Raw genomic sequence first — 22,612 nt, 5'->3', positions numbered from 1 at the left:
ATGAAAGAGCAGACTACGCGGAAGGCCCTCTGGCATTCTTCGGCTGCTTCATCCATTTCCACCTTCGGTTTCCGGAGTCCGAAACGCTGCCAGATAGGGCACATGATGATATCTTTAATATCTTCTCGTGCCTTCAAATCGTTTTTCACATAAAACCATTTCTTCATCCAGTCTCCGGGCCATCTCTTTCGAAAGGTTGGCACGGGACAGCTTGACCCAGATCGAGCACCGAAGCTATAGCAGCCAAAATTGTTATGATATTGCTCTTTACCCCAGGGTTTCGTCTCATATAATAGCTCATGCATATTGCAGAAACTTTTTGCATTTGGCTCCAAACCTTGGCTCTTCACGGCCCATACGAAGATTCCCATCCTTATGATTGCTTCGAGAGTAATTTGATGTAGGCAGATTTCAAATATCTTCAAAACTTCAACCACGAAACTGCTTAGAGGAAACCGAAGCCCAGCCTTGAAGAAGCTTCAGAAGATCACGACTTCATTTTCCTTGGGAGTAGGACAAGTTTTCTCTCCTTCGTCAGCCCTCACAATAGACAAATCCCAAAAATATTTACCCCTCATATTGACAAGATGACTTTGTTTAATGGTTGATTTTCCAAAAACTGCATGGCTTGGCCGCCAGGGTCGATCTTCCGAGTCTCCCCCCACTTTCCGCATCAAAACTATCACTATCACCAATATCTTCAGATAAACCTTCCAAAATTTCCCTTGTAATATTTTCTGTATTTGTCTTTGATATTGATTCAAGAAAGCCAAGATTCTTCTCCTCAAGAAGGCTCAGCTTTGTTTTAGCAACAGCTTTCTTATCTTCAGACATCTTCGGAAATGCTAAAAACCGCTTTTGAAGCCGAAGCTTAAAAAACTTACAAATTAAGCAAGTCTTGTTGCGCAAGAGTTAAAAACTGAGTAAGCAAGAGCAGATGGCAAAGAAAACGTACCAAATGACATTGCGGTGTGCTCTTATTTATACGTCTGGTGCATTGAGAATAGGAGGGCCCCGCCTGCCATTGACTGTTGCTATCCTAGCAAGAGGAAGGTGTTTTTTCGGACCTTCGGCTTAGGGTATTTGTCCATATCGCAATCTGAATTTATTATCCTAACAAATTAATATTGCGAGGGGCTACTTGTTGGGGGCCTTCGGCTTCCGAAGGTCCTCAAAAACGTGATTTGACAATATCTCTGTAGTATAATACATGAGCAGGTACCTTCGGACATGGACCCTTCGGACAAGTCAAAATTGCTGTATGAAAAAACACAAAGAGAACGAAGGATGGAATAGAGCCGAAGCTGTGCGCAAGGAAGCTTCGGTATGATGGCAGAAAAGAGGAAAAGACTATTTAGACCCCGATAGATTACTTTAGAGTTATTATCAAAAGCAAAGGGCTTGGATGTAATTTTATATGGGCTGCGACCCGTACCTATAAATAGGTGAACAATACTCCCGTACTGTTCACGCTGACTGAGCATTTGCTTTTGCGTCACACTTGTACTTTTACCTTCTTTCAAGTCAAATATGTATTTGTAATCCGATATCATTTCTATTTTTCCATAGCAATAAAATAGAAATGGGTTGATAATAATACATAACTGTTTATGTTATCTTTTATATTCCATGTAATTCCTTCTTCATTATGATATGTAATGTTTATGAAGGTATGTCATCCATAACTTTTGTCCGGAAATCATTATATCCCAAGTGAAATAATGCTTCGAATGACGAATGACTTTAACGTTTAACATTTTCTATGTTGGCTTGTTCTTAACTTTTAGTATTTGAGAACAAGTCCCAACAGTATAGAGTATAGAAATAGAAATAGAAGAGATAAATAGATTAAAATTAGGCCATAAAACCAAATACCGCTACGACGATAAAAACTTTGCAAATAAATTCGTGATGAAAAAACCGGCCCACCACAAGGCCCGCGCATCCCCTTCCGCTGATTCTCCCCTTCCATCCGCTGCATTCCTCCCACATTCCACCGCACCCACACGTTTCTTTACCCTAACCCCGACAGCCGCCGCCGTTTCTTCATCTTCCTCGCAGCGCCGGCGCTCCATCTTCCGCTCCCTCCCCGACTCGCGATCGGCACGCAGGCGACGTCGGGGCAGTCTCGGACTCGGCGGCGGCGTCAGCGGCTCCCCCTCCCGCCCTCGCCAGTCGCTTCCGGTCCTCCGCACACCAACCGGCGACTCTGCGTGCGCGCCTCCTGCTTCCGGTGGACCGTCGACGGCGCCCGGGCCCCGGTGGCCGGCGGGCAGCGAGAGCCAGCAGCCTGGTAACGACTGAGAGATATAATTTTTGGAACCCTGATAACAACTATGAGATTGCATTTCATGACATTCACATGGAACTAATCCAGCTGTGTATGTATTGATTTTAATAGCACTGAATTTAAATGATTTGTTTTTTGTCTTCTGAATAACATTTTTTGTTATATTGATCATTAAAACTTAAAGGATATACTGTATGATTTTAATAAGTTCAAACTGTAAGCCTGAGAGATGGCCTGGCTTGAATGGGGGGTTGATCATAGAAGTCAGGGCAATAAGTATTCAGGAATTCGGTCATACTTCTGTTTTTTGTTACGAAAAAAGGAGGGGAAAGTCAGTGCCGAATGCATGGTATAAAAGTAAGTTTGATTTTCCACCATAACTGCAGTTGGTGAGTACATAATGAAACCACTGTTGTAGTGTACTAGTGTCACATAGTTCTCTGTACCTTTTTCTGGAAGTAATGTTTGCTATTGATCTAAAATGTAGAATATCTTCAACTATTTTTAGTTGGATAGTATGATTAAAATGAATAGTAAAAATCTGATATATTAATCATGTGTGTATACCAAAACTTGATGCAGGTATTGTGTAGATCTAAATTACATATCATTGTTGAATCTGTGTTGCGTCATACTGGTGTCTGAATTTACCCTTGATTTGTTCTATAGTATAGTTACTACCACCATCCCAAAATGAACATCACTCTACCTTTGTCTTAAGTCAAACTATTTTTAAGTTTTAGCAAACTTATAGAGAAGATTATCAACATTTATGATACCAAATATATACATCATGAGAATATATTTTATGATGAATCCAACGACACTTGTTCAGCAATATGAATAACTTTTATATAAATTGTCCAACCTGAAGTAGTTTGATTTTGGACAAAATTAGGGTGCCATTCTCTTTGGGACTGAGGATGTACTAATATATTGCACTTAATATTCTGTGTATATGTTTACATGCTTGTGTATGGACTGCCAGGTTTTTCTTTTCCTATTTCTGTTATTTCCATGTTATTACTTGTCAGAAACTTTGAACCAAGTATTTCTTATTTACCTGTTGTTTAATGTGTTGAAATTTAAAGGCAGTTTTCCTCATTGGAAAGGAAGGACAATCAGAGCCAAGAGTTTCTTCATAAACCTGAATAAAAGGACATGCGATGTATGTTATCTTCCCTTTTCATCTTATTTGCATCTTAGGTTTTTATATCACTTCACAACCATAATACGTGATGCCGTTAATGCTTATATATATGTTTTCACTTGTTTAGTACGGAATACAGACAGGGCACCGCGTAGCTCAGGTCGTCGCAATAATGTTCTTTCATGGATCTCTGAAGTTAAAGACACATCTAATGTGGGCGTAAGAAAGAAAAGGGGGAGAAGAGCACCTCCATCTGCTAAAAGATTGCGTGATAAAAGGGTGGATAAGGCGATTGAAAGTGATGGTGCTGTTGACAGTGACAGCGATGATACAGATGGACAGGTTGACAAGAATCAGCCTAGTGCACACATTGAGGAACATGTTGATGGGAGAACTGGTGATGACTTAGCAACAGCAGGCCACTCAGGCAATTCTTCCAATGGTCCATCCTCAGCTTCAGAAGAACAGGACCATTCAACAAACTCTAAAGACAAGCTCCAAAAAGCTAGCTCTCAAAACACAAAGAAGGTTTTTGGAAACTCAACAAACGGCAAGCAAGGTGCATCTAATTTGGAACAGGAATGTGCAAATGAAGATGGGTCTCATGTGCTAGTTGCTGCTGTGTACAAGGATATTGATAATGAAAGAAGCTCTCAAAAGATTAGGGATGATGTGAGTTTCTTGCTCTTTGTTCTGGTGTTTTTCGTTTTATTTATGATTACATGTATTGTCTATATGAAGAACGCCAATCTTTATCATTGAGAAGTTAATATGCATCTTTAAGTGATTTGTTTGCATTTTATGCGAACATATGATGCATGGGAAATTGAACCCTCTGTTTGTATTAACCACATAGTTTGTTGTAAATGGTTTATATTCAGCAGGTATCAGATGCACAACTGGATACAGCTTCATCTGATGACAAAAGTTCAGAAGAAGTCGAAGACGTGAGTGAGAACCTTAATTTCTGTTTTTTATTTTATGGTTTCTCGACCTCAATTGGTTGCTTTTTGATTGGGTTGCTTTTTTCTTCTTTGATTGGATATAATCCAGTTAGTTTTGAATTGCTTGGACTGTGTAACCTGTTTCAAAACATAGGTGAAGGTTTGTGACATTTGTGGAGATGTTGGTGAGGAGGAGAAGCTCGCTGTCTGTAGCAGATGCAATGACGGCGCAGAGCACACGTAAGGCGTGTTCGCGCATTACTTTTTTCCTGTGTTAATGTTCAATTGCATTTGATGGTTTGCATACTTTAAAGTTGACCATTTGCTGTTTTATGCTTTTTAATTGCTGGCTGCAAAGCTAATGACACAATTAGCATGTCCGAACACTAATAAGCCTACACATTTATTATCTGTCTATACACCTCATGTCAGGGAGAAAACTACTCATCTGAGCACTTGTTTTCATTATGTCTTCTTAGGTATTGCATGCAGACGCGGTACGATTATGTTTTAATATTTTTTTTGCTTCAGGTATTGCATGCGGGTAATGATGGAAGAGGTTCCAGATAGTGAGTGGTTGTGTGAAGACTGCCAAACTGCTGTAGAATCTGAAAATGAGAATAGACTACAAAAGTCTCAGGTGAAGGCTGGCACTTCAAAAGAGCTTTCCTTAGAAGGGGAGATTAACAAACCTGCCATTGCTGCAAAGGGAAGAAGTTCATCTGACTGTGAATTGAAGGCTGGGAATATAGAAAACAAAGAGTCAAATACCACAAATGAGAGGAATGGCACAGTCAAAACCAGGACGGAAGAAGATGCTGTGACGACATCCTCAACTAGAGATATTTTTTCTGAAACTGGTGGCTTGTACATGGGGGCTGACTCTAGAAAGAGAATGGAACCATCACACGAGACATTCGTGTCTGATGCTGACAAAGGAAAGCAACCTAGCCATCAAGTATCAACTTCATTGGTGGTTAATGCTCTGAAGAATCAGGCACCACAGTCTCGTGGTAAATTGTTAGTCTATTTTTTTTTTCAGATCTAAACTTTCTACACAAAATCCTTAGTTCCTTAGAGTTCAATTTATGGTATTATGTTACTTTTAGGGCTTGCCCTGGTGGCATGCAATCAAATGAAACTGTAGTAAGCAAGGTTTAATGCAGGTCAACTTTCCAAATCCACTTCTTTCAATAACTCAAAGGTCCCCAAAGTGAAACAGCTATTGAATGAAGTTCCTCAGAAGCCAAAATTTTTGAAGGAATCTTGGTCCTCTATTATCAATAAAAAGGAAGGACCAATCAGCATGACTACTAAGTCAGCGACCTTCAAAAAGCCTAAGCCTTGTGAGCCAACAAACAAGGCAAAGTCTTCCGTCTTGTCACCTGTCGAGGAGCCAAGGGTGCCGAATCAGTTGGCGAGCCACAATGTAACAAATGGTCAGTGTTCTATATTGGGGCCTCCCTCTGCCACATCATCAATGGTTGCTCCTGTTCTAAGAACTGATAGCACAACTCAGCTGCTCTCTACAAGAAATAACACAGTTGACTCAAATAATTTAGGTTCTGTTCATCTACAAGGTGGTAAAAAATATCTTGATAAATTTCCTTCCCCCCTACCCCTTGCATGTCATTTTTTCTTATTTGACACAGTTCATATATTTTCCTGATTAACTCCAATTTGTTTGTTCAGGAAACAGTGAGCTAAAGAAGCCTCGTTTAGCAAAAGTGCCGGGAAGTATGATGCTATCTAATGCTGAAAGATCCGCAGGTGGGATTCTTGGTTCCGGTGCTCATCGAGAAGTGATTCAAAATTCAGACCCTTCACATAGGGATGCTAAAATAAAGGACCAAACTGGCTTCAGACAGGGTGCTTCTAGCAGCAATCGGACAATCCGTTGCCAAAGATGTAATGAATATGGCCATTCTACACATTTTTGCGAAGTTGAAAAACTTCGTTTGTCTTCAGGAAAACCTTTGAGTGAGCGAAACTTGAAGGATGCATCTGCCAAAAGAAATAAGACATCCGAAGTTAGTACATTGGCTTCTAGTGAAAAAACTCCTTCCAGAGAACCAGAGCATGTCGTAAAGTGTGCTATTAATCAGAATCTGATAAATGGGCCTAATGATGGTATACCTGCCCCATTCAGCCATGTAAAGAAGCACTCATTATCACCTCGAGCTAATGTGTCCATCCCTGGGAGCGGAGTAGATTGTAGCAAGCCTAAGTTCAAAAATAATGATCCATCTCTATCTGGCACAGCAGGAATCTTTGTTCATAATGGTCGCATTATGCCAAATGATCATAGGGATGAACCTGCTCAAGGGTTTTCAGCTGGTGATGAACCAACGTCTTCAACTGTCCCTGAGCTGGGCTGGATATGGCAGTATGGATATTTTTTCCTTTCCATCGAATATGTGAAATTATTAATTTACTTTACATTTTAAATGACTTAATAAGTTACTAGACATTCCATTGCCAGTCTACCATAAGATGCTTTATTGATAATTCTTTCACATGCTTTGTGTTTTGTGGTTCATCTCATTTTTTAAGACCTGATTATCACTCAGCCTGTATTATTTGGTAGCAATTATAATATTTCCTTGATGTGTTTATTATATGCATTTTAAACTTTTGTTTTATTTCAACAGAGGTGGTTTTGAGCTGCAGAGGACTGGAAGTTCACCGGAGCTGTGTGATGGTTTCCAAGCCCATTTATCATGTTCTGCTTCACAGTTAGTGCTGGACGCAGTTAAGAAATTCCCTTCTAAAGTCCAGCTTGAGGAAGTTCCTCGGAAGAATTCATGGCCAACACAGTTTCAGAAAAACGGTCCAACTTATGACAACATAGGTCTTTTTTTCTTTGCTAGAGATGTTCAAAGGTGTGTTATTTGCAGATTTCCCCCTGATTCATATTTGTCTTGTTCATAAGTTGTTTTTAATTTGAAATTCTAACACTTTTATCTTTTGCAGCTATGAAAATCACTACAGTAAATTAGTTGAGAATATGCTGAAGAATGATTTAGTTCTCAGAGGAAGTGTTGGTACTGTTGAGTTGCTTATATTCCCTTCCAATATCCTATCAAAGAACTTCCAAAGTAAGAACCCTTCAGCTCGTTGAAGTGCCATATCATCTCATGCTAGGCTTTAATTTGATTGATCGTATTCGTATATTGTCTCAGGGTGGAATATGTTGTACTTTCTATGGGGTCTATTCAGAGTTAGCAAAAAAGATTCCTCTAACCTCCCATCTTATCTATCCACAAGTAGAGTAGAACGAAATTTTAATGATGATCTCCAGGCCATGGATTGGATGCCATCTACCCATTCATTCTCACAGAACAGGAGTGATTTAGCTGAACCGGACCCTGATTTGTTAAAGTCAACTAATTTTGAACCGAGTTTGGAAGCCAGTCGTGAGGTGTGTTTGGATGGAGAGAACTCTTTGAATCAACTTGTACGCAGAAGAGCTCTAGATGATCACCTAGATTCAGATGCAAAAGCATGTTCAACGATTAGCAATGGTGCCATGGGTTCCTCTGCCATGTCTATGCAAAGAAAACATCAGGTGAATCTTTATTCCTCGTTCTGTGTTGTAGCGCTTGCTTTCTGAACATTTTATCTACGTAGTGGTTACCATTTTTTTCCGTCACATATGTAGGAGAGCCGTGTATCAGTGCATTAAGAGAAAAATGTAGCATGACACATGCCACACTACCTTACGCCTTTAGTAAGTTACACGCGACATGCACACTCAAACATTAAGTAGACCATATAGATAAAGTTTATGTTACTATGAGCTTTCTAGAAAATCCCCCAAGTCACTGATTCAGCTTATGCCAACATGTCAATTTCCCTACAAAACTTGAGAGTTTCGGATGCCAACATGACAACTGATATTCTGTCACCTTGTTTCACAGCATCGTTTAGATGATGCCGCATGTCAGTATCTGAATGTAACATTTTGTTATGGATGTGCAGAAACCTGATTATCCAGAACATCAAGATAAAAAGAGGGACACTTTTGGTGGTAATGTTAGTGAAAGAGATTTCGATGTGAACACGGTGCCAGTTACTTGTTCTGTCTCCTTAACTCACCTTCAGGAAGGTAACTAAAAGTGTTCCCAATCATATTAGTAACTAACAGTGTTCCCAATCTTATTTATCACCCATGTTTTTTCTAATCTTTGTTTTTTTACTTAGAACCTGGTAAGCTGAGCACAGCCATCGACCTCATGGATATAGACCATGGGGTTAGCGCAGGTGCACTGGATCGTTCACATGCATCAGGTGGTGCAGGTAAAAGAAGTTTTGAGACGGCCGAAGTAGCTGCTGAAGTACCCGAGCATAAGAAAACTAAGCTGGATAATAATGTTGTGCCTATAAGCTCTGGTCCACGCGAGAATGCCTGTACGAATGATGGCAATAGCGATAAACTGATGCCTGGAAGCTCAAGCAGTGATGGCAAGCGCGTGTTTCCACTTGATCTAAATGCAGTGGGGGATGAGGACATCGTAAATATTCCAGCCTTCAGGTGATGAAGAGTTCGCTGTTCCATGACAAACCAACCGTGGTGGTTTGGTTCAGAATGAGAGATGTGCATTGTAAATCGCATGTGCAGTTTTTGACCTAATGTTTTCAGACAACACTTACAGATGTGATGTTCCCCTCTTTGGCAGTGAATAATTCTGCTCCAGAATATGCTTACAGATGTGATCTCATCTGCCAGATTCCTTGTGATGTCATGCTAATATCGTACACCACCTGGCTTCGCTTGGCAGGATACACGTCCATCAAGTTACTAATTAGGATGCGTGTATGCACGTGGAGACACCGTTCAAACGGACGTGTAAAACACTGTTTTCTACTCTGTAGGTGACAATTTATAGATAGCCTTACCATCTTCAGGGATTTGCCCAAATGGCCGACGCCGCGAGAGGTTTGATCTGCGACAATAGACATGCTTAATTTTCGTTTTTGTTCATTGTATCAAGAAGCACGAACAAGACTTATATCCCATGAAAGAGAAATGATGAACCAGGACTGATCAATAGCGCAACCATAGATTTAATATTTAGACAGTATTTTTAGACACTCTAAAAAGAGGACTCCCAATAATGATTGTATTGTAGGTTTTAGTCGAGCCATTGTCATAATTCCTAATCATTAGGGTTTTTGAGCTTGTTGGTGCAACGAGTCGGCTCGCGAGGTGTGCCAAATTCATCAACGTAGAAAATAACAATATATATTGGTGTACCAAATTAATCAACGTAGAAAATAACAATATATATTGGATAATTTTATAGACATTCGACTTATTTCTTAGTATTTGATGATGAATCTATGATAATTTATAATTTACATTACTTGGAATGTTGAAACATGATTATATATTTCACATTTATTTACTATTAATTCACTATATAATTCAATAATACTAGGTGTGTGCCCGTGCGTTGTCACGAGAGTTAAAAAATAGTATAAAACATAGATACAGAACGACAAACATTACTATGATATACAAAATCCGTGTGCCAAAATATTACCGTACCACTAATATTATATTGACGATATAAATATATAATATTATTATAAATACGCCAACTCAAATAGAATGAAATGATATCGAACAAACATTATAAGAAGTTGAACAACCATGTCAAAACATTTATTCTTGAATACTGCTAAGTACAATTCAAGGAACGGATAACGATCTCTCCTCAAGAAATGAAATCAAAAGGGGTAACACATACAGACACCTGACCGGACTTCACAAACTGGCTCCAGCTTAAACCAACAATGGAACTCCCCACCTCTCGTCATGCTGAGCAACCGCCCTATCAAACACATGTCTTTGAACCCTGTTGCTACGACCCTGCAAATTGAACATGTACACTATTACCAATTGCATCTACCTACACTCTTCATATAGACAGCTCCACTCCTCGAGTATGGTCATGTTGCAACAATCATTTGTGGTCACAGACGTTCTGGTTAAACATTGCATGTCTTTGGGTTGCAATGTACAAAGTCTCAGCTCCAGCGCCATGTGTACTATTAGTCATATTTAATAAAAAATGGAATTGCAAGCCATTACCACTTCAGTCTAAAAACATATGCATATTTGAAGTAGCATCTAAATTGGAGTAAGGAATCATGCTAATAAACAATAACTCAAGTTACTGGAAATCCTATGACAAAATACACTTCTAAAAATCTAAGCAACAATCTTCAAAATGAGAATTTCTCTTGCCTTCAATTTTACGCTCTCAAGTTCCAAACTATCAAAGTGCACTTTCTTCAAAGCAACAATCTTCTTTTCAAGATCACTGGCTCTGTAAACATTACTATATGTACCCTGACCAATCTGAATAAACCAAAGAATAATTCTTGAAAACAATTTCCAAGGCAATAAAATTTACATGTGACAATCTTCATAGTGAGTTAATTCCATCGGAAGTACCCCTCACAACACCCATGAACACATCTGAGCACATAATCTCAATAATTCAGTCCAAACCAAATTCTAGAAATGGTTTGATGTATATCAGCCAAATAACAGTTCTCACCTTTCATAGTTCAATGTCTTGACTTTAAGTATGAATCCAGAACAGAGCAAACAGAACAATACTCTTTGTTATATTGCCGCCTTATTTCCAGAAATTCAGCAAAATCGAGCAGTCTTTGCCGCTCTTAGCAGAAATTATTTACTATTTGTAATTAAACAACATTTGCAGGGAAAAGATAAAAGGAATACGAAAAGTAGTGGTCTAGAGTTTAATTTCATTCCTTGTAAAAGACCAAACTTATATCAGTACTCGACCACATGAAACCACAATGTAGACCATCACAAGAACATGGAACAGTGAAAAAAACCTGACCATCAGAGGGGAACCTGGTACACTACAAATGTAGGATCTTAATAACATAGATGTGGTGCTTCTACCTCTCAAATGGAAATGCATGTGTATTAGTGGATTTGAACATATATGCACTGAATAGTTTAGATATGGCTAGTAGGCACATCATAAAACATGTTGATCTTGCTTGCTTAGTAGAACAGCAAGGAAAGACACTTCACAATAACAATGTATACTACCTCCATTTTTATTTATTTGATGCCACTTTATTCAATTTTGTACTAACCGGCAACAAATAACAATGAATGGTGGGAGTACCTAGATAAGCAATTATATCATGTTTAATGATAGACCCAACAATTGCATTTGACATTACTCTTACCCATAACCTGTACAAATACACACATTTTCTTCTCTATCGTCAAACCTTTGCGTAAGCCTTGAAGCGCTTCATTCTTTAGCGGAGAATATTTCAAATGATATATTTTCCATGTTACAAGATCAAGTCATCTTCCAACCACCCTTTCAACAAGGAGTTAATCTGGAACCTATAACAATAAAGAATGGGTTAGAGGCACAAATTCTACATTCATAAAATCTAATCATTGGACTGCTGCAATTAATTTCATTTCAATAGAGGATGCATTAAAAATGTAGTCAATGAGTACATGATTATAGGTTCAAATGAAGAACACACAAGTTTGTTAGTGACCACATACCTTACTCTAATGAAGAGTACAGTGAATGAAAGAAATGCTGACAGCAAATAGTATGAACAAGATCGTCTCCTAAATATCCACAAAGAAGATTAATGTCAGCAACAGATCCAATGTTTTCTTACACGGATATGTGTTCTCTTCCCATGACCTCCACACAGATTTGTTCTGCACCTTTACAGTCTTACCCTTTCAATTGAGTAGTAGCAGAGCTATATGAGTTTGTCAAAGCAAGAGCTATAACGATAGCTACATCTAACTGAATACCAGTGAACTTGTGGATACATTCAAAACTAAAGTGAATGCATTAGGAAGGGGTAAATATTACTAAGCAATGGTTGAGGAAATGAAGCAAAGCAATAGAGTTGTTGCTGGGCTTCTCTTATGTGTTTCCTGCTCTCTCTCTCATGCTCGTCCTCATGGCACCCACTCGTCACTATCATTTAGCATGTTTAATGTATAACTTAGCAGCTAAAGTAAACAATTAGTGGAGAACTACTATAATGAGATATGATTAGTAAGGTTTCCCAGCTCCTTTGGAAGTGTCCTAGATAGCTGATTTGTAGCCAGATATCTTGCAAAAATTCCGGGAAAAATTGTGGTCAAGGCAAAGAAGTAGCTAGTAAATTAGGCACAACAAAGATTTGAATATGATTATTACATGTACTGCATGGGATATTTCCCAATGAACGAAGGCACGAGACCTGTCAAATAATTCTGCATTAGGTTACTGAAACATCATCAAAGCTACCTGACCAGTTAGCCAGATAAAAAATACCCGTGTTAACTGATTCTTGGCAGACAAATAGGGCATCACTGTGAATAATTTTAGTTTTATATTCTCTTAAAAACGCTTTTGAAATCAGAAATACTCCACGAAAACAATCTGGCTGGTAAGCTGGATTATGATTCAAATAATTTTACAATTTTCTGGTGGTCCTAGAACAACTAAATGCAACATATTTGAACTTACTGAATTCTAGAAGAACTAACCAAAAACTATGGTTGCCAATAGAGAAAAGATACGAGAATCAGAATCGAGCTTTGCGAGGCATAAAAACAAGAGGCGTTTCTAGTAACTTTTTGGAGAAAAAAGAGACAGTGATTCAACCAGTTTTCCCTAAGAATCCGAAAGGACCTAAGAAAAACCAAGACATGAGACCTGCATACAGGATCAAAGAGCTTTGTTACCTGGACATCGTCGACGTCCACGTAGAGGAACAAGACCTCGGGGTGGGTCTGCACCAGCTCCTCAAACTTGTAGTTCATGGACAGGGACATCACACACCATGACGCTCTAAAATGGGCAACAACCTGCACAAGATAGCCGGATAGGTTTGTCAAGCTCTTTGGATTAAAAGAAGAAAAACCCATCGGTGAAGAATCGATGTTCACTAACAATACAACACCTGCCATCAGGCTACTATTTTCCCCCCAACTCTACTGATTCTGCTATGGGAACGGAGAGATGTAAAGGATACACGACGGAAGAGGTACACTGCATGAACATGAAGAGCAAGGAGCACGACCACATCTGTAGAGATCAAGTCGCTTCAGGGTCGTGTAATCTCACAGAAGCAATGGCGTTACGATTGGTATGCGCATCTACCGTTCTAGCACGACTGTAAACAGGATGAAAGAACAGTCTGAATCGAAAGCGATTAGGAGTTTGAGACCCCAAATCATCAACAGGGGATCATTGCAGCTTCAAGAACTGAACAAAGGGACACCTCAACAAGAGTAGAAGAAGAACCAGGCCGGAGGGAGGGAGGGAGGGAGGGAGGGGGAAAGGAAGGGGACACCCACGGGCCGGCCTTCGTTGCTCGCTTGATCGGTGAACAGATCCCACGCCTCCTCGCTCTGCACCTTCACAACCTTGGAGTTGCTCGCTTGATCGGTGACCGAGGAGGTGGCGGATCCGTGGGATTTGGGGGCGCAGGGCCACGGACCTTCCATTGACGGCGGATTTGCAGGCGTTGCAGCGGATTTGCGGGCGCAACCGATTTGGCGCAGGGGCGCGGACCTTCCATCCGCGCGTCCGAGTTGGAGGTGGCGGCGCATTGCTGGGGAGAGGATTTGCGGGCGAGCGAAATTGAGGGCGCGGCTGATTTGGCGCAGGGGCGCGGAGCTTCCATCCGCGCGTCCGAGGATGAGGTGGTGGCGCATTGCTGGGGAGAGGATTTGCGGGCGTTGCGGGCGTGGCCGATTTGGCGCAGGGGCGCGGACCTTCCATCCGCGGCGGATTTGCGGGCGCAACGGATTTGGATCTGCAGACACGCGGATTTGTTGCTACGACTGTGCTCGGCTGCGGCCGCGAGGACGGCGGCGGGGACTGCGGGCGCGGGGAGGGGAATCGCAGGCGGAGCGCGCGATGGCAGAACCAAGCAACTGTGGACGCGCGGATTTGCGGGCGCGGCGGCTGTGCTCGGCTGCGGCCGTGAGGACGGCTGTCGGTGTTTTGGGTCCGACCGCACGCCCGGGGTTGCCCTTCAAGGTGTTTTTAGGAGTAGGACGATGTTGCCGACTGTAGCTCAATGGTTCGTGCTGGGCGCACGAGAAACTGTGAACAATGATGTACAGGTTCGGGCCGCTTAGAGATGCGTAACACCCTACGTCCTGGCGGGAATGCTTTATGTGGTGGATTACAAGGGAACTCTCTAGTTTAGGGAACGTAGAGAGTCGAGGTGGGTGGATGAGTAGTGTTATCGATCGTTCTGAAGGGGTGCCCCCTAGGCCTTATATATTCGACCGTGGGGCAGTACATGCAGATATGATGACAATGCGCACCTAAGAAATAGTGAACTGATTGAGTCTATCTTCCTATAGCTCTACCGACTCATCCTTGCTTGGTTTCGTTGTACGGGGCTCCAACACGGGAAAGTCGGGTCTCTGTTGTGGTTACTTGCTCGATGTTGTTGGGCCGTCTGGGCTCGCACCGATTCGGCCTTGTGTCGATCTGCTTCACTGGTCATTCCTCCCCAGGCCCACGAAGGGATGACCTTACGATTTATTGGGCCCTCGGGCCTTTCGTGAGGTCTTTTATCCTTCCAGTGGACCCGAGGGATATCTGTCCCCCACAACGGCGGCGGGGACTGCGGGCGCGGGAAGGGGAATCGCGGGCGGAGCGCGCGATGGCAGAACCAAGCAACTGTGGACGCCTACAATAAATACATAAGGAGTAGTAGAGATATTCTGATCGTGTTGTGTACACCGTACATGTCTATAGTTCAGCCAAAGCAAAGCCAAATACATGTCCTGGCAAAAAAATAAAAGCATGAAAATCACATACCTCCATCTAGAATCACCAGCCCATCGCCAGAAGAGGATATGTAAAGTGCATAAAGAAACACCATCAGAGAGAGATGTACAAAACATTTAAAATAAAGACAGAAGATCTTGTCATTGTCTAGTATAGCCTTCTCCATGATCCAGCTGATGTTGAAATCAAAGATCACAACTCCAAACCAATTTGACATCACTGGAACTTGAGACACAGATAATGAATGAACAGAAATGGAAAAATAAATTTTATTAGCCGGTACATATTCCTTAGGATGCATCATTTAAAATAAAGATAGAAGATCTTGCCATTGATCGGGATGGTCATCTCCATGATCCAGTTGATGTTGAATTCAAAGATCACAGATCCGGACTAATTTGATATCACTGAAACTTGAGCCGCAGATAATGAATAAACGAAAATGGCAAAACAAATTTAGTAGCTAGTACAGATACCTCAGAATGCATCTCATTCCACGGACTAAAACCATTTCCACATAAATTAGGCACCTAGGGCAATGGATGCATATGGTTTGGACTTGCAATTGGTGGCAACCTCTCATTTCCTCTGACTCAAAAGTTAGAAAGCATGTTTGATATTCTCAATATCTCTACAAATGATGGTTTGCAATCAGCATAACATTTTCATAAGACTAAATACCTATTATTGATAAAGCTCTAGCATTTTCAACCCCAGAACAATCATATGCTGTACCAAAACACAATGGACTGTGGGAACTCTCCGTATAGGTTGCCCCACGTTAAACCAGTGTGTCATTTATAAACAAAATGAATGAAAAAGACCACTATTTTACCATAAACAGAATCCATATAGGAAAAGAGCATATGAACTGCCGATAGCTAATGAGGGACTCATGGCCATCTCATATGACATAATGCTGGCAGTAGCACCAGCACGTGGTGCTTCAAGCACTCCATTGTCCACAACCATGCTACAACAACATAAGACTATAAGAGCACAACATAAGTGCCGATAGTGTGAACAGAGTAGAAAGTTTGGACACGTCGTAATGCAAAAAGTGCATGGGCAACAACTCAAAAAATCAATATATGCCCCAGAAAAAATGATAATCCCTAGTCCATAAGACATCAATCAAGGGACAAAAATTAATTAATTAGAACAATCAGCTTGACATGAAACTGGATGCCGAGGAAAAAACTGACAAGAAAATTGTGTGTCCAAGTTAGAAAACCAGTGGATAGCAACTTGTAGTGCAAGTGGTGTAGTAAATATGTGTTCTGTAATAAGTTAACAACTAACAGACCACTTCTAAAGTAGGCTTAGAAACTGCATATGCTTTATATTCAAGAATAGAAATAGGCACTATTAGTGTCGGTCCGATTAAAAAAAGAGAAAAATGTTAAACGATGAACATGCTTTAATTATTCCCTTTAGCTGAAAAGCCACTCGAGAGGTACAAATACGACCAAATCATACTCTACAAATACGACCAAATCATACCCTAGAACATGATTCAACAAATAAAACTTATAATGAGAAGTTCAGAATTTAGAAAATAAAATAGACATGATCATACTTACTCATTTCCAAAGTTCATCCACATTGGATGATAACCAACTGGTGCAGATATACCATTAACCACATGACCACTGGACACCACATGCCATTGGGTCCATGTGAGGTTGGCCGGGAGCGGGCCTGATAGGTTGCTGAAGACTGAAGTACTGGATATCCCATTGGTACATTGATAACTGCAATGGAACCATGTTATATGGTGATTTGTAGTACAACAATTGTTGGTTTGAAGTGCTCTAGAAACTGACAGTTCTCCCAACTTCCAGAAGCAGTAAGGGTACCAATAATCACAAAAACAACTAACAGGAGATGTCGACTCTTCCTGAATTCTCAAACCACAACAAAGAAGAATGAACCGGGTAAGTGTTTGGGAATATGCGACATTAGAAACTTTAGTTATATCAGAATCAAGTGGAACAGAATCACAAAGTGAGACATGGAAGCATGGAGTAGCATAATGTAACCATCAATCCTAACAGACTTTTTATCATGATAAAAAAGTATGAGTTCATATCATGTTTTTAAAAGATCACACTCCAGAAAAGAGAAAACAACAAGCTACCAAAATTCTAAATGTTTCCATAGGTCACAAAAATCAAAGTAAGCTTGCAGCGGTGGATCAAGCATGTCAAAGCACACGTGTACATCGTCAAAACTCAAAAACAACTAAAATGATACTGTTTGAGAATGGCATTACCACTAAAGCATTGATCCTCATTTATTTGATGGTTGTATATGTGGGTTGCTTCTATGAATAACAAATGTCTAGATATTATGTACATAGAATAGATGACATCTTCAGTCATCACACACAACAATACTCCAACCTCTAGGTACTGATTTTCTAATTAATGGGCAAATGGCAAAGAGGGTAGACTCTTGAAGTAAAAACAACAACAAACCAAAGATAGACGCGGTTGTGTTAGCAGCAACCAGAGGAGGCACGCTGTGGACGCCAAAAAGAGAAGTGCTGAGAAGAAGAAGCATGGCGGGACGCCGGAAATGCTGAAGCGCCAAAGGAAGCCAAACTCTAGAGTAATTGGGCCACAGTGGGTCAAGTGATCCGGCCTTGTAATCGAATGGTAGCCCAAGTAAGAACGAGAGGAAGCAGTCAACGTATATAAACACCTGGATACGGTGCCCGAAAAACCTATGAAGAAATTAAACAAACACCTTACCTGTCGTATCTCTCTGTTCTTCCTCTTCCGTTCGCCCCTCTCTGCTTCTTCCCCACGCCAGCTGCTAACAGGTTGGGGTGGCAATCTTCTTCCTCCTGCAGAAAAGAGAGAGAGAAAGCACCTGCACGTATTCGTCAAGGAACATCACACCGACGAGCCCGTGGCTTTCGCTGCGTGCATCATGTGGTTGGAGACCGACCGATAAATAGAGTGAGGGGGAAGCCGCCGGCATGCAGCGGCGGTCACCAGCATTCCTTGCTGATCTAGCCCACATGCTTCTCCTTCGCTCGTGTCCCATTCTGGAACCAGAACCCGTAGTACTGGAGGTTGTAGTGTTCCGCGAGGAGACTATGGGACAATGTACGAGAGGAGCACCCGCTTCCTCTCCTCCTCCCCCACCATCTCAAGAGATCTGGAGGCGATGAAACCATGGGAGGAGGGGGTCAGACTCGAAGCGCACTTCTGCAGGAACCTGGGCAGCTTCTCTCGTAGAGTTGCCAGTGGCAGCCCGCTCCAGCTTCTACACCCCCTAGAAAGCAAAGCAAAGAAACGGCGGGGGAAATGGGGGGTCATCGGTCGATCCGTCATCGATGCGCAAAACACAGGGACGAAATCGCAGGAGATGGAGTCACGTGAAAGGGAAGGGAGGGAGCGACAGGTGGTGGTGCCGTACCACAGCCATGGGTGGAGGGGATTGAAGCCGGAGTAGGAGCGGGTGTCATCCACCACCGACGAGAGGAGCTCCTTCTCCTGCTCCACGACGGCAGCCATGGCTACGCTCCGATTGGAGTCTTCACGAACGGGACACGGGCGAAATGCGGGGCGAGGGCGCAGAGCGAGCGATGGTGGCGCGCGTGCGATGCGGGGGGAGCGCTCCATGCGGGTGTTGCTTGGATGCGCGGGCGTGGGAGGGGGCGGGGGCGTGGGAGTGGCCATCGAAGGAAGGAGGAATCGAGGATGGAAAGGAGCGCGACGGGCGGGCAGGATGCGAGGAAACCACGGTCGAGCGGCGGTAGTGGTGGGGGATCCGCGGGCGTTGGGGAGGAGGGTGGGGATCCGCGGCGGAAACTGGCAGAACCGTGCACCAGTGTTGGGTGTGGACGCCTACAGTACGGACTTAAGGAGTAGTAGAGATTTATCAAAGTGCAGCTCGCGAGCTAACTTCGAGCCAAACCAAATCTCCTTTTCTATATTGTTGAGTGGGCGAGCCAAGCTGAGCTCGGTTTAACTCATTTTCAGCCCAACTAATCTTTACTACTCTATTAAGAGTGTAAAGTCAGCGTCGATAGCCCTGTCCCCGCCCGTGCGCTCTCGCCCCGCGCTCGACGTGCCCCCGCCTCTCTCCCACGGATGTCGCCCAGCACTAGCCAGCCTCATCCGTCAGCGCCTCCTTCCATCTTCGCCTTTGAGCAGCTTGCCCCTTCAATCTTTACCCACTCACCGTGCCCCCTTCCATCCTCGACTGGATCAGTGGAATGAAGGTTGTTTGCGACGACAGCCCATCAATGAAAACCAACCTCGCGTCCCGCGCCGAGATCTACCTTCATCGCCACCATGTCGGTTTTGCCTTCCACAGGTGTTGCCCCCTGAATCCGCGCCCCCAATCAGCGTTCTGCGTTCCCCTTCCATCTTTGCTAGCACACTGCGATTACTATTAAAGAGTGGGAAAGGGGTGCCATAGGCGATGCTGTCACCCACCGCGAGGACAACGAGAGGTGCATATTCAGTTGTTAGTTTGTAGGAGCCATCTTCATTTTTTCTGCTGAGAACATCGCCTAAGCATATGTTATATGTGTTGGTTCTTTTCCTAGGTCACGACATCTCCTAAGCATTCAAACTTTTCCATAAGTTCAGAAGTAGGAGATACTGTTGGGAGCCTTCGCCATGCCGCCGAAGAAGGCAATAGCGCCAGGGGCTGTCCTGCAGCCACTAGATACCAATCAAGAGACACTCTCGCTGAGAGAGGCTTGGAGCCAGAAAAGGAAGGCTACCAGCCCAACACCACATGAAGACGAGCTGGACCAGGAAACTAGAGACCTGGAAGCCATACATCAAGTGCAGAGGAAGAGAGAGAAGATGCTTCGGCTAGCCGAACTTCAGAGAAAGATCGACGAAGCCGCTAAAGAAATGCGCCACATCACCCAAGATGACCAAGGATGAAGGCCTCAACAGAGAGAGCTTCGGCAAGAAAGTCTAATCAATGATGATGAATGATATGATGACTTTCATCATGGTAACTTTGCTTTTGATGACGCTTCTCCTCTAACAGCAAAGTTGCAAGCAACTCCATGGCCACCATCTTACTGCCACCGTAGCTTCCCATGTATGATGGGCACTTGGATCCAAATTAGTTTCTTATGAGCTACGAAGCAACCATATCCTCATATGGGGGCAACACAGCTATCATGGCAAAATCCTTCATCATGGCGGTCAGGAGTGTAGCTCAGACGTGGTATTCTTCCCTTCGCCCGGGAATGATCACGTCATGGTAAAAGCTGAAGGACATGCTGGTAACTAGCTTCCAGGGTTTCCAGACGAAGCAGTAACTGCCCAAGCATTGTTCTAGTGTACGCAAGACCATGAAGAGTAATTGCAGGCATATGTTCGGAGATTCTTGCGACTCAGAGCCCAGGCGCCAACGGTGCCAAATGAGATTGTCATCGAAGCTATGATCAAGGGGCTCCGGCCAGGACCGTCAGCGCAGTATTTTGCTAGGAAGCCACCACAGACTCTGGAAAAGCTCCTCCAGAAGATGGATGAATATATCTGAGCTAACAATGATTTTCGCCAGAGAAAGGAGGAGGCTTACAGGTATTCTGAGATGACTAGAGGCTTCGGCGAAAGATTCCACCCCCGACATGTTAGAACAATCCACAATTCTAGCACAAATGATGACAGGGCAAACCACACTCAAGCCAGCCAACAAAGCTCACAATCTTCAGGAATGCAACAAACCTCTTACAGGCCACCAGCTCCAAGAGGCAGATGAGGAAGAAGCTTCGGAGGAAGATTCAGCACTCAACCCAGGAGATTGTTCTGCTTATTTTGTGGGGAGGATAAGGGACACACAATAAGGACATGCCAAGTCACGATCCAAAAGCAAAAGGAGATAGCTAAAGCCAAAGCACAATAGAATCAGCCGAAGCAGGTCTTGCATACTGCCTCATGCTATTCGCTATATAACCCTAAGTATGTAGGCAACCGGCAACCCACGACATCAGTTGCTTCGGCAAGTCATTCTCAAGCTGATTGGGCTCAGTTTCCACCACCACCACCACTGGTGCCTACCTTGGTTCATAATCAACAACCAGAAGGGCATCACCAAGCACAACAACAGCGCGACACTCGAGAGGAGTCCGAAGCTCGCACAGTCAACAACACTGTGCCCGAATCGAGACATATTTACTAAAGCAACACAGGGGCTCAACCAGAAATTTTTCAAGTTCAATGAATTTTTACTTTTTTGTCTTTAATTTTTCCCTCCGAAGACAATATAAAAAGGTTTAACCTTCAGCCTGTTGTAATACATATGTGGTTACACTATCGAGTGTAACAAGGGTGACAAAAGCTCAAAAGTCGTTTCTAAGGGGATGCAGAGCTAAAATACCACCTAAGTAAAAGGTGAAGAAGCTCTAAAGTCGTTCCTAAGGAGATGCAGAGCTAAAATGCCACCTAAGTCAAAGGTGAAGAAGCTCCAAAGTCGTTCCTAAGGGGATGCAGAGCTTAGCTCCAAAGTCGTTCCTAAGGGAATGCAGAGCTGAAATACCATCTAAGTAAAAGGTGAAGAAACTCTAAAGTCGTTACTAAGGGAATGCAGAGTCTTGGTTTTTCTTTGATGATTTGTGTGTAAACATCATTTGCATCATATCATCATATCATATTGCATAGCATCGCATCATACATTATTTTGCATCGACAAAAGCAGTGAAGAAGAAGGAAAATTGCTCCTTCGAACATTCCTGTCGGCTCATGAAAGAATGTACCAATAACACAAGATATGCCTTTGGCTGATATACTTTTACACAGGGATGGTACCTTCGTCAACAGTATAACTACAAAATAGCCATGACATGATATTCAGCATTGTCTCGGCAGAAGGGGGATTTCTTTCTTTGTGAAGCGTGAAAAGAAGGGAAGGTGTTTTTTCGCCAGCGGCTCAAAACGGTATGTACGAAGGTTTCACGCATCACAAAGAAATATATTACATTAATATACATACAAATATTTGATAGTTGTTTCTTACAAAAATGAAAGTTGCATACAAGGACACTAAACTCTCAAATATACACAACTTCAGTCTTCTTTTAGGACTTTGTCGGCAGTTTCGTTCAGCAGCTTGTCGACAGCTTCGTTAATGGCCTCGTTAACAATCCTAATCATATCGAGCGCCCCTTCACAGATGGATCAGTTTCAGGATCGTAGGGCTCTAAAAGGGGAGAAAGCTCAGCTGCATTAAAATACAAATATCTGTTAGTACCGAAGCTACAAAAAAATTTGAAGCTAAGCTATAGAGGATATACCTATAAGTCTAGCCCGCTTAGCATCTTCTTCAACTCTTTTAGCCTCTTCTAAGGCATCATGAGACTCTTTCTCATTATTTTCTAATGGCTTCATCAGCTATTTCTCGGCCACCCTTC

The 22,612-nt window shown here is 42.5% G+C and overlaps 1 protein-coding gene across 4 annotated transcripts; it reads left to right on the top strand.

Moving 5' to 3' along the window:
- Positions 1-1,881: 1,881 nt before the first annotated feature.
- Positions 1,882-9,114, top strand: LOC103629382 (RING/FYVE/PHD zinc finger superfamily protein). Of its 4 annotated transcripts, none has more exons than XM_008650520.4 (13): positions 1,882-2,293; positions 3,382-3,458; positions 3,568-4,112; positions 4,322-4,387; positions 4,539-4,624; positions 4,916-5,397; positions 5,551-5,964; positions 6,077-6,770; positions 7,036-7,266; positions 7,358-7,482; positions 7,567-7,952; positions 8,366-8,492; positions 8,588-9,114. In XM_008650520.4, exons 2-13 carry the CDS (start codon positions 3,452-3,454, stop codon positions 8,920-8,922), a joined length of 3,498 nt encoding a protein of 1,165 aa, XP_008648742.1. In that variant the 5' UTR covers positions 1,882-2,293; positions 3,382-3,451; the 3' UTR covers positions 8,923-9,114. The 4 variants fall into 4 exon arrangements, with proteins under 4 accessions (XP_008648742.1, XP_008648744.1, XP_035815827.1 ...); XM_008650522.3 differs by having other exon boundaries at positions 1,897-2,293; positions 4,325-4,387; XM_035959934.1 differs by having other exon boundaries at positions 1,923-2,293; positions 3,386-3,458; positions 4,325-4,387.
- The last annotated feature ends 13,498 nt before the right edge of the window (positions 9,115-22,612 follow it).

This window comes from Zea mays, chromosome 6, assembly GCF_902167145.1.
Source record: "Zea mays cultivar B73 chromosome 6, Zm-B73-REFERENCE-NAM-5.0, whole genome shotgun sequence".
NCBI lineage: Eukaryota > Viridiplantae > Streptophyta > Magnoliopsida > Poales > Poaceae > Zea > Zea mays.
Note: the sequence above shows the minus strand (reverse complement) of the source record. Positions and strands in the feature narration are given on the sequence as shown.